Source organism: Dermacentor albipictus, unplaced genomic scaffold (assembly GCF_038994185.2).
Source record: "Dermacentor albipictus isolate Rhodes 1998 colony unplaced genomic scaffold, USDA_Dalb.pri_finalv2 scaffold_42, whole genome shotgun sequence".
Classification (NCBI taxonomy): domain Eukaryota; kingdom Metazoa; phylum Arthropoda; class Arachnida; order Ixodida; family Ixodidae; genus Dermacentor; species Dermacentor albipictus.
This window is the reverse complement of record NW_027225596.1, coordinates 953,971-966,801: the sequence shown is the minus strand read 5'-3', so window position 1 is coordinate 966,801 and position 12,831 is coordinate 953,971. Positions and strand designations below refer to the sequence as shown.

Genomic DNA, 12,831 nt, shown 5'->3' with positions numbered 1-12,831 from the left:
GGCACCGCAGGCGGGATTCGAACTCGCGACCTCGTCTTCAGCGCGCTACGCCATAGGCACTAAGCCACCACGGCGGGTGCGGGGGCATTCAGCTAGCCATTTCATTATTGCACTGCTTCTTCAACAGGGGTTGTATTTGCAGGATTATTCTAAAGCGAAGCTTTCGATGTGAAGTCTCCCGCAATTTGCTGGCGATTCGCCTTTGCATCAAAACGTGCATTTTCATTCCGCTCCCGCCCTCCCCCCTCTCCTATCTTTTTGTCTATTTGGGTATGTTCCCTAATTTTCAAGGCGCCAACAACAACGAAAACCAAGAGCTGCGTTTCTGACCTCATAACAGTAAAATCACCGTAACTTCTATATAACACTCATCAGAAACAAAAGCAACCCTTTGGAAATGACCTAATTAGATGGAGGACAACGCACAGCAGCGTGCCGCGAGCCAACTTAAGGACAGCGATAGCCTTTCCTCACCAGTCCAGAGGCGTCCCAGGGTGTCACACTTGCCGTCATTGAGCCGGGACTTCACCGTCGATTTGGGGTCTAGCATCTCGGCCAGAAGCTCCCTCTGGTGCGTGTCCAGGTCGAGCCGGTACAGGCCGTGCTCCATGCAGAGCGCCAGCTGGCGGTTGTCTTCCGCGAAAGGGATGACGTTGCCCAGGTCACCTTCTGCGAGACGATGCGAGACGCGCGCCGTTCAGAACGAATCATCATCCCTGGTGACTCGGCGGCTGAGGAGCTTCTCGTATCGATCGAGCAGGTTGCGTGTTGCATTACAGGGGGAAAGTGAGATTACGCAAATAGCTCCGACTATGGCGGAAGCAAAATTGTTGAGCAAAAGGTCCATTCGCTCGCTGCTGCTGCCGCGTTTCCTCACTGCAGCGTTTTGACAGCGAGTTTCCGGGGTCATCGAGTGATATGTGTTGAGGTTTTCTTGTGCATGCCTGACACCATGAGTGTTAATTTAGTTATTACGCCTATGCTTACAAATTTTTACGGCTGATAAAACTACTAACCTCACTTCGTATACCTTTCCACTAATTTCCTATCGGAATGACGCTTCGACTTCCGGGTGGACACGCCACTTTTTTTCAAACCTCACCAGTTTCACAGACAATTTTTTTTAATTTCTAAATCAAACTTCTGTTTCACTGAGTGACTAGCTCTTCACGTTCTCTCTAAAGGACAGCAAATGGCATTGAAATTTGTCCAGCGTTTGTCCGATGAAAGCATTTCGGTGTTATACCCGCATTTGAATAGGTAAATCGGTGTTGGTTTCGAGCCAAAGCTCGCTCTTGCGCTCAGCATTTATTGCTTACAGTTTGCGCCTGCGTTATGTCTGTCCTTATCTGGTGCCTCCTAACAAGAATAACAAAAAAAGAAGAAAATAAAAATAAAGGTGCGTTGGTAGGGACTCTGGCCAAGGTCCCCCACCGCAACTGCCGCATGTTCGACTTATATATTTAGGCCGCAAATGGGGGCACGCCTGCAATGAGAGAACAACGCGTAAAGCATACGCCTCGGAGCGTTTCTCCCGAGGTCGTAGTAGCGTGACATCTGAAGCTGCAATGGCGCAGCTTTCATGCAGCAGCAGGATTTTATGCGTGAGCGGCCGAGATTGCGCTACAGACGCATGTGCCTTGGCGCTAATTCTCCTCCTACGTGCCCTGCAGATTAGTCGTACCATCTTCCACGTTATCCCTACTGCGCATTTCAGCGTCACTTCTGCTATGCTAGTGCAATTTCTTATCGCGTTGCTTACATTGGTGTGTGAGAGTCACTGGTTGGGATATTCCTGCAAACGCCGAGCTCGGGAAAAACGTTGAGGAAATGAAAACGAAATTCAGCGGGGCCATTTAATCGCCTGGATCACGATGCCTTCTGCGAGGTTTTGTTAAGGATGCAGTCCTCAGGAATTGACGTTAAGGAAGTAAAAAAATAGAGGTTGAGAATTTAAAACAGGGTGGGAAAATCTTGAGTGGTGTTGTCGAAACACTACGCTCTGAAAAAAAACTGTGCTCGCCTCCGACAAAAAAAGGCAATAAAAAAAAACTTAAGAGTGACAACTGCGCGCTCTCATAGAAGCGTGGATACTCGAGGAGCACTCGAGAATGAATAGCGTAGGAATCAAAGGCATTTCCAGCACACGGGGCGGGGGAGGGGGGGGGGGGGGGGGAGGACTGCATAGCGGTATTGCAAGAAGCCGCAGAAAAAGATTGAGTGCAATCTTAGCCATGCCGAACTTCACACTGTGCCACCACGTTTCGATGAAAATAGTTGGCGTCAAGCTCGTCATTTCTCAATTGTCCTCGTGTTCACAGAAAAATGAATTCATTGGTAATACGCGTAAAGCTAAGTTTTGTCTTGGCGATATTGGCATCACAGCCGCAAGCAGCAACCCAGTCTACGTGAATGATCACTTGACGCCGTAAAACAAGCAGCTATTCGCCAAGGTATTGGCCCTAGAAAAAGCCAAGAAATGGAAGTTCCTGTTCATTGAACAATTGTCTAATCCAGGCCAGCAAAACTACCTATAGCCATGTCTACCGCAATTCCAGCGAATTCGACCTCTCTTTAATTATCTGTACGCGAGTCCTTTTCTTCGTTTGTTACTGCTTTTGAAGCAGTACGTCCTCGCACGTAACAACTGGTATAGAACAATTTATTTCCAAGAGCTCACGACCGCTTATTCATTTTAATGTAAATAGTATGCGGAAACATTTGTATAATATTCAGAATCTTCTTTCTACGATCACCAAATAATTTTTCATCATTTGTGTCAAAGAAACGTGGCTCTATGACGATGACAAAGATCCATTCTGCTTCCCCAATCACACATCAGAATACACACATAAACAATTAAGTAACCATGGTGGATTAGCTACAAATGTTTCGGCAAACTTCAAGCCACAACACGATCTCGCACTAAACTTATCTAACTGCGAAACCGTTTGGGTAGAATTCGACCATTTGTTCCTTAACACTGAGTGCAAAAACTTTATTTTGGACTACGCTCATCCTTCACCTTCCACTTCATTCAGTGATCTGTGTAGTGCGTTAGATGATGTATTAGAATAATTATCATCTGAAAACAAGAACGTAATGTTTATTTGTGACATGAACGTAAATTTAATTGACTCGACGCCCCTTAACTGCATGCCCAATTGCAGTTTTTAGCGTAGTTTCGGGAATGAATGCTTAATTACTCAACCAACACGATACTCTCACGATGGCAAAAGCTAATTGTTTGATCACACATTATCTTACATTTTAGTCTTGCTGAAGCGCGAATTCTTACTGTGACATCACAGCTCATTATGCCATCTTTCTGAAGGTTAACTCAATTCCTTTTTCACGCGCCGTATTCTACTACAAACTTGTTCTTGGTAAATATTTTTTTTCGAAGCTGTGACTAATGCAGACTGGATTACAGTAAAAGAAACTAACGACCCTCAACAAGCTTTCTCGCGCTTTTTGTCTGTACTGTTGCAAAACTTCCCTTTCCATTCCCACAAGAAAAAAAATTCAAGAAAGTACTATAGCGTCACCGCCAAATTCTTGCCTAAATGATGGATTATCCAAGACAATGCGCAGGTGTGAAAATCTTTACAAAAACAACAACAACTAACCAAACTACTAACCTGACTTCATATAGCTCTCCATTATTTTCCTATCGCAACTGACGCTTCGCCTTCCGGGCGGAAGTGCAACTTCTTTACAAAGCTTACTAGTTTCAGAGACTATTTCTCAAACAAAAATTTTTTTTTTCTGCATCAGACTTCTGTTTCACTGAGTAAATAGCATTTCACTTTCTGTGTAAAAGACGCAGCAAATGACATTGAAATTCATCCAGCGTTTGTCCGATGAAAGCATTTCGCAGTTTAACACGCATTTGAATCGGGAAATCGGTGTTGTTTTCGAGCCAAAGCTTGCCCTTGCGCTCAGCATTTGTTGCTTCCGCTTGGCGCCTGCATGCGTGCTGTCTGTCCTTATCCGGAGCCTCCTAACGAGAATAACAACAGAAAAGAAGAAAATAGAAATAGAGGTGCGTTGGGGGTCGGGATTCTGGCCACGGTCACCCACCGCAATTGCCGGATGTTCGACTTATATATTTAGGCCGCAAATGGGGGCATGCCTGTGATGACAAAAAAAGAAAACACGTAAAGCATACGCCTCGGAGCATTTCTCCCGAGCTAATTGGGTCGTAGTAGCGTGGCATCTGAAGCTCCAATGGCGCAGCCTTCATACAGCAGCAGGATATTAAGGCATGTCATATAAAATATTTGTGTATTAATTCCTTATTCTTGCGGATATTAATAACTTTTTATTTAAAACGGGAATGTTTTCTCGAGAACTGAAGTGTGCCAAAGGTTAACGTTTCTAAAAAGGGAGATCGCTCATTACTGACGAACTACCGACCCATCTGTGTCTTACGACACTTCAGGGAAAGCACGGGGAATACGGGAGATGGAAATTCAAGACGATGAGCGAAACGTGAACAATGCGAAAGCAGGAGCCAACGTTTCGACAAGTGGACTTGTCTTCTTCAAGGCAAGAAGGCCTTGAAGAAGACAAGTCCACTTGTCGAAACGTTGGCTCCTGCTTTCACCTTGTTCACGTTTTGCTCATCACCATATACTTCAGTAATATGATCCAGACATTAACGGAGAAACGCCTAAAAATTACTTCAACAAATTCAATATTATTACGCATCATGAGTTGGGTTTTCTATACTGATCTCGCTGTAGTATTTCTCACAGGTTACTTAAACAGAAGAAAAAAAAAGTCTATTGATGATGGTAGCTTTTCCGGCTCTATTTTTGGCGACTAAATTAAAGCCTTTGACGCTAACTAACCAACAGATACACTTTCTAAAACCTGAAGGCATGGGAATACCTGGTCCTACCTTGCTACTACTGCGAAGTTACCGTCGTAATAAAAACCAAGTTAACGTGCAAGGCAGTTGGTACAACTCAACGTTCCGTTCCAGCGTCGTACATTCGGGGCAGACAGCGTAGTGTTTCACGAAGCCATTTATTTTGCAAGAAGGGCGACCACCCGTATTCTAGGTGGCATGCCCGCGACCCTTCTTTGCCATGTCCCCTCTGCTCGAAGAATTTCTTACTGATGTCCTCCGAAGCTTGCCGGCGTGCTAGAACTATTAGTTACCAACGCAATAAGCGCTCTTCGAATGTGCACATTGATGTCGTGCATTGCGTTTGCTAACTTCCGCCGCATCTTGGTTGTCCGTGGTTCGAGTATATAGGGAACGTAGGACACGTATATAGGGCACGTGTCCCGGGATATATAGGACACGTATATAGGCCACGTAACTTGGAATCAGACGACCGCTCACCCGAGCAGTTCGCGGACGGCCCAAGCCCGCGTGTCTCAGACCACTGCGCACTTCCGGCGCACTTACCCGTGCGGATGACCCGAGTCTCCGTGCCGCAGGCGGGATCGTAGCGCGACACCTCGCGACCGAGACAGTCGACGAAGAGCAGCGTCGAGCTGCGCTCGTCCCAGTGCGGCCCTTCGCCCAGAAGGTGTCGGCGCGTGCTAGCTGCCTCCACTTTCATCTTGGTGATCTGGAGAGAGAGAGAGAGAACGAAAGAGGGAAAAACAAAAGCCGCAGCCTTCAGTGATACTCCATTCTCTTGTGGCCAGTGGCGTAGCTAGGTCGTCTGGCACCCGGGGCCCATAGGTCTTCCGTCACCCCCCCCCCACCCCTGGTGTAGCCGGCGGAAAGAGAGGTGTCTTCAGACGTGTATGACACCCCCCCCCCCCCCCCCCCCCCCCACTCAATGGCCCCTTGCACCCGGGGCCCACGGCCCCTCGCCGACGCCTCCTCGAGCAGCACCCGGACCAACCTGTTGCAAATGGATCCTTTACTCTCCCCGTTTGTGGTCGAGGCGGCCCTCGTCTTGCTAGAGGGGTTGGCGCTGCACTGGTGTTTTAACGTTTATACCGGCAAGGATGAGTGGACAGTCCGTCGTGTGCGCCTTGTGGCTGCTGCGAGACACTTGGGCGCCTTATGTTAAAGTGTCCCGTCTTCCTTGCACTGCGCACGCCTTTACTGATGGACTGTGGCTTAAGCGGCCTCTACCCTCGATCATTGCCTGTATCCGAGTGATTGTGCTTGTCGACGCGGCCAGCGTCCACGTGCCCTTTTTAGTTCTCTACAATAAACTCGCTTGGCTTCGCGTTTGTGAGGGACTGGGCGAGGGAAGACACCATTTCTTTTTGCTAATTTTGGTGGTGTATATTTTTAACGTTCTTTCGTAATTAGTGCGACCGCGTTTTTTTTTTTTTACTGTTACTGCGTGTCTGTTTTCTTCCCACTTGCAAACTATAATATTTGTCGTTTCGTTACGTTATACCATTTGTGGCGTGTCATCTTGCGGTGTATTTTACTGTTTACTTTTCTTACCCTCATTGTCAACCTATCTTTACATGGCACCATTACTAAATAGTAGACAGGCTTTGTGCCGCTCTCGGTTGCAGTTACCAGCCTACTCCCTCCTTATATCCCTCTCTGTCCGTTGTATATATATGCTTTTATACCGAATACTACTACTACTACTACTACTACTACTACTACTACTACTACTACTACTACTACTACTACTACTACTACTACTACTACTGCTGCTACTACTATGAATAATAATAATAATAATAATAATAATAATAATAATAATAATAATAATGCATCAATGCATCAATCAATCAATCAATCAATCAATCAAAGGTGTTTATTAAAGTGCTCAGGAAGATCCTGGAGAGTTTTGATGCTGTCGCACTCGGCAAAACAATGTACCGGAAGAACAATGCACGCTCGCTGGCTCGCTCACACACACATACGCACGCATGCACACACACACACACACACACACACACACACACACACACACACACACACACACACACACACGTGCGCGCACGTGAAAAAGACTAATAATTTCGCGAGTACCGAGCATATGATGTGTACGCGAACAGAATACAAAGCAAAAGTGGAGAAACAGAAAAAAGGATGACAGAATGAGTGAACACACAACAGGTATGGGAGTTTTTGTTCAGTTATTGAATTTCCTCTGCAACTTCTTTCAGGAAAACATTAAAATTAGGCATGGAGCTGTCCAGGCACTCTGACTGGGCGTTATATGTCGTCTGCACTCTAGATAGGGGGTCACAAAAATCTGAAGGCTGAAAGGCACGCTGTTCCCTTGTGCCTTTCTGTGGAATGTAAAAGCGCGCATTAGAAAGCAATTACGAGCAGTAGATCTTTTCATGTATTAATTCGTGAAGAAAAAGAGCATCCAATTTACTGCGTCTACAGGTAAGAGTAGGTATCGTGAGTGTCTGTGTTAGCAATATGGAGATCGAAGGCTTTTGACAGAATCGATGCTTAAATATAGATGTGAATTTTTCTTGCACATTTTCTAGAAGTTCCCAATTCGAACTGCCAGGGCAAACCACAGAGGCGTACTCAAGAACTGGAAGGCATACGCTTTCATATTAAGTTACAAACGGCCCAGGTTTCTTTGAAGTCTCTCGTCAGCCGACATACTGTGCCGAGCGTTGGAACTGCACGCTGCCTCGTCTGTTGAGCGTGGGGCGAGAAACTCAGAGAGCTGTCGAAGTACACTCCAAGGTCCTTCGTTCCCTGAGCTATTGGCAGGAGAACGTCTTTAACGCTTTAGGGAAATAAGATCCTGCTAGTCATCCGCGTAAAGTTTACAACTTTCGTTTTTGGTGTATTTATGACGAGCTTCTTTTCAGCGCACCATGACGCAAAATTTGCAATTTTCTTCTGAAGAGCGGCGCAATCATTAACATTTTGTACCGCTTTGAAAGGTTTCGCCTCATCAGCATATAACAATATTGAAGAGTTTTGAACGGCTGTCGAAAAGTCATTAATAAATAGCGAGAAAAGAAGAGGGCCACAGACTGACCCTTGAGGAACTCCACTTGTAACCACATAAAGTTCTGACGACCGACCATTTACGCTAACGTAGCAGTACCGGTCGCGTAGGTGGCTCCTTATGAGCGCTGTGACAGGGTGGTGAAGATCAAGTTGTGTCAAGTTTTGAAGGAGTATTTTGTGGCATACGACATCAAATGCCTTACTGTAGTCGAAATAAATGACGTCAAGTTGTACTGTCTTATACACTGCTTGAGAGGCATGCATCATGAAGCTAACGAGGTTGGGAGTTGTGGAGCGTCCCAATATGAATGCATGCTGCTGAGGAATGGTTCGCAGAGGATGAAATCACTGAGTGCAGAGTTGGCTCGAATAATTTAGAGTCTGCGCATAGGAGAGAAATGGGCCTGTAGTTACTCGCAGCAGCTTTTACCCCTGACTTAAAGAGGGAAACGACCCGCGCTGTTTTCCAAGCCTTTGGGAATGTGCTCGTCTCTAAAGCAGAATTAAAACTACAAGTGGGCTCTGGAACAAGCAAGGACCCGTACGTCTTAATGAAAGCAGCAAGAATCTCATCAGGACCACACCAAAAAGACGGTTTTAAGCGTTTGTTGCTCTTAAAGACATGTTCCTCTGAGATCGATAGACTTGCATCAAGGGAAGTGCGCTTGGAAATCTTATTCCGTCTCTGTACTCTTCAATGTATAGAGACCCGAAGTGTAGGGCGAAGGCGCCCGCGACATTTGGGACAGGTTGGCCATCGCCACTAAGTAGAGAGATATCTTGTTTCGTATTGTTTGATGTCTGTTCACGAACATGTCTCCAAAAAGACTGAATTTTTAGAAGCGCAAGCTTCCCCGTGTGCTGTATACGGATGGAATGACCACGCTTGTAAAGGCGTTGAGAGAGTGACCTGTACATTTTAAAATCTATATTCCAGTGTTCCTGATTTGTACGCTGTGCCTTCGTGCGAGCACGGTCTTTTAGCTTCATAGTTGTTTTCAGTTAAGCAGAAAACCAGTGAGGAAATTTAGAGCATTTAGCACGTTTTTGTGGTATAAAGTCCTTCATTCCATCGTGAATAATATTCCTGAATGCCGTGACATGGCCATTAACATCTCTTAGTTATACTACTGAAGACGAGTCCGCATGATTAAGATGGTGGTGAAGACCCATGTAATCTCCGCTTGTGAAATTAACAGATCGAGGTGTTGCTGTATCCTTTAATCCCCTGCGACTAGGTATTGTGAATTGCAATGAAATATGAAGCGGGGGATGATATTTATCTGGTTTCACATGGGGAAAGTCGCCACAGGACACATTCACAGCTTCTGAGTTAATAAGGCATATGTCTAGTACATTGCCACAAGAGTTTAGCGTATTGTTAAATTAGCTCAGAGATGTAAACTATATAAGATCAAGTAACAAGTTGCATTTGGCAGATAAGTAAAAAGAATGAGTTGAAATTTCACGTTTGCCAGGAAAAACCGGGCGTATTGAAATAAGCAATAATGAGTATTTTATGGCTAGCGTGGGCCGATATAACGTTTTCAATAGTGGCTAGAATAGTCATGTACATCTGAATAATGACATCAGGCGCAACTTAAAAATTCCCTATTATTAGCCTATTGCTACCAGAACCGAAAATCTCCGCCCAGACACAATCCGTATATAAAATTCTAAAGCAGGGCGCCGAAGAGATCTGAGTGATTGATTGATCGCAATCAGGACCCCACCGCCCTTTGATTTCGGTGAAAAAGGATCGCAGTCTAATAAACACAATATTAAGAATAACAATAATAATAACAATAATCTCCTGCGCTATTAAGACACACTTGCACGCTTGCAAACTCGCCCGAATATAAGATCTGAATTTTTTTTCTGTCGAGTGAATGTTCATATAGAAGAGAGAAAGTATTAAAAGCACCGCGCCTTAGTCATAATGTCGGTACGAATGCTTTACACTGCCAGCAGTTTATCACGGTGCGGTAGGCCACTGGAGTGTTAGCTCTGTGACCCTTCCGGTTAAACACTGATGTCGTCTGCTAGCAGCGCTGCAGACGCCGTACACCTCCCCGGTGTCGTGGTATTCGTTCACAAGAAATACGTTCACGGACAAGCTCAAGCTATCCGTCTGAAACCAACGCGGCGGATACTGATCACACCGTGCCGCCGCCACCATTCACGGGTAGGCCGAACCTCACCTAAGCGATATGCGATGCGCGACTCGACGAAGGAAGCCCGACGCTGGCAGCTCGTTGGGTAGCAAACGTGGCACCGCGTGCGTCCTGGGACTCGACTGTCGAGGTGGGAACCCGGGTCGGTTGCTGGTGGATCACGACGCACGGCTGCACCAGCTGTGAACGTGCCCGACTGTCGTCGCGGCCTTGCTCATACCGGATGCTGATCAGAATGCACCGCCCTACACAGATTGGCACAGGGATGCATGAAGCAAAAGAGAAAAAAACACACTTTTATTTGGCATTGTCTGCGTGATGCAATAAGGAGAAAAAAATATTTTACGTTTATCCGTGTGCAAGCAGAGAACCGCGCATGCATGCATAAAATTTACCGCAAAACTAGAAAAAAGGAAAACCAGGGGTCAGAGTTTTGTTAAGTAGCGACCAACGTGAAGCCCTCACAAAACGAAGCCAAGGGAAGCACAGGGGATGTCAATTAGGGGTTTAACCAACCGTAGTCGCTTAGTGGCCTTAGTGTTGCGCTACTAAGCATAAGGTAGCGGGATCAAATCGCGGCCATGGCTGCCGCATTTCAATGGGAGCGAAACGCAAAAACACCCATGTATTTATAATTAGGTGTCACGTTAAAGAATGCCAGGTGGTCAAAATTAATCCAGAGTCCTCCAGTACGGCGTGCCTCATAATCAGATCTTGGCCGTTGCGTGGGCTTGTGACAATTTCGGCACCTATGTATTCGGGCAGACGTCTCCAGTGGAAACTGACCATAAGCCATTAGTGCCACTCTTCTCAAGAAAAGTCTTGACGAACTGACTTAAATTTGCAGCGCCTGAGGATGCGCATCTTCACAATATCACACGCTCCAGGCCAAGAGCTGTACGCGTCTGATGCCCTGTCAAGGAAGCCCCTCACAGAACGCTGCATTAAAGAGGTTACAGAGACAGCTGCAGAGGAGTACGGAATGCTTACGGTGGATCTCCTTCCCGCGTCCACCTCATTCCTGGAGCGCCTAGAGCAAGAGCTCTTGAGGGATCCATGCAGATCAAGGATCATGGAGTACTGCGAGAAACATGGCCTGAGCTGCAGGCAGGTTGCCACGTGAAGCAAAGCAATTTAGGAACGTAGCGGCCGAGCTTTCAGTTATTCAAGGCCTGCTCATGAGAAACAAACGGCTGGCAGTTCCGCAAAGCCTGCAAGTTGAATTCCTAGAGCGTCTACTCTGTGATCACCAAGGCGCCATTCGATGCCGGGCAAGAGACTGTGTGGTAGCCAAGCAGCAGCAGAACACAAAACTAAATGAATCAGTGTCCCGAATGTTAACACTACCAGAAACCTGTAACAGAACCCCTATTGCAAACAACCACCACTACCTACCTGATCGGCAATGATGTCTCATGTATTCGAACACAAAGGCAAGAAGTACCCGGTTATCGTCGATTGCCATACAAAGTTTTTCGAGCTCGAAAAGCATAACTGAAGCTCAGCAAAATACGCGATCGGGGTGCTTGGCCAGGTCTCTGCCAGACATCGGCAACCAGACGTGATGTGCTCCGACAACGGTCCGCAGCGTGAATCAAGGAAATTCTCGCAGTTCGTAAATGAATGGCGATCAAACTGGACTCAATTCCGGTTCGTACTAGCCTCAGAGCAATGGCGAAGCGCAAAGGGTGGTCCAGTCCGCAAAGAACCTGATGAGAGGGACCCACATATTTAGCAAGCACTCTTGGCCCACCGAACGCATGAACCAGAAGGCTTCTCCCCAGAGGAGCTTCTCACAGGTAGGAAGCTCCGGTCAACACTTTCTACAGCGCCGAGAAAGGTGAAACCTGGATGGTGTCACAATAAAAAAATACCGGCAAAGGTATAAGAAACAAAATTAACAAGAAGCATCCGACAACAATAAGCGCCGCCATGCTAGATAAGAAAGGAACCTGCTGTCCAAGACAAATGTGTGGATTTAGGCAGATGCTGCCTCGCAGGGAATGGTTCAAGCGGAAGCAGGGCTACCTCATTCGTACCTCGTGGAAACGGACAAGGGGCGGTGTGACGGACTAAACACCACCTCCTGCCAGTGGGCGGGAGGTGGTGCCAGCTGCCAGTGGATAGATGTAGTAACAGCACACGACACTACGTGCCATCATCATCATCATCATCATCATCATCATCATCCTATATTTAAGTCCACTGCAGGACAACTGCCTCTCCCGCCTATCTCCAATTATCCCTGTCTTGCGCTAGCTGATTCCGAGCTGTGCTTACAAATTTCATCACCCCTCCCCCTTAATTTTCTGCCGACTTCTACTGCACTTGTCTTCCCTTGGCCCCCATTCTGTAAATCTAATGGTCCATCGGTTGCCTGCCCTAGGCATTACACGGCCTGTCCAGAAAGAGAGAGTGAACTTTAATGAGCACCAGCAGTTCATTCGGCTGGGCCTAGGCCTCCCACGATGGGGCGTCGAGGTCTTGCCTCTTCGCCGCTTCGTAGGCCTGCTGGGTCGCCCAGAGTTGGCCATCGAGATGGGAGCTGCGCAGGGCGGCGTGCCATCTCGACGAGAGGGTCACGGGAATAAGGTCGGGGTGTTGATGTTTGCACTCCCATAGCATGCGGTGGAGTGTTGCTAATTGAGTTTTAGAGACCTTGCACGTCTGGCTGGGGTAGAGCTCATTTTTTTTCTCTTAATTTCATCTAGAATATCAGCCATCCCCATT

The 12,831-nt window shown here is 46.8% G+C and overlaps 1 protein-coding gene across 8 annotated transcripts in view; it reads right to left on the bottom strand.

Annotated features, from left to right (window-relative positions):
- The window catches only part of LOC135913678 (regucalcin-like), a 53,555-nt gene that overhangs the window by 10,971 nt on the left and 29,753 nt on the right, over window positions 1-12,831 (bottom strand). For 7 of the 8 annotated variants that reach the window (XM_070530049.1, XM_070530052.1, XM_070530050.1 and 4 more), the window contains 3 exons: window positions 10,129-10,346; window positions 5,423-5,588; window positions 475-669 (listed from right to left, as the gene is read on the bottom strand). In XM_070530049.1, coding sequence (XP_070386150.1) covers window positions 475-669; window positions 5,423-5,579 — 352 coding nt within the window. In that variant the 5' untranslated portion in view covers window positions 5,580-5,588; window positions 10,129-10,346. Of the gene's footprint in view, window positions 1-474; window positions 670-5,422; window positions 5,589-10,128; window positions 10,347-12,140; window positions 12,156-12,831 lie in introns of those variants that run through there. The other variant, XM_070530055.1, reaches the window with a different exon arrangement.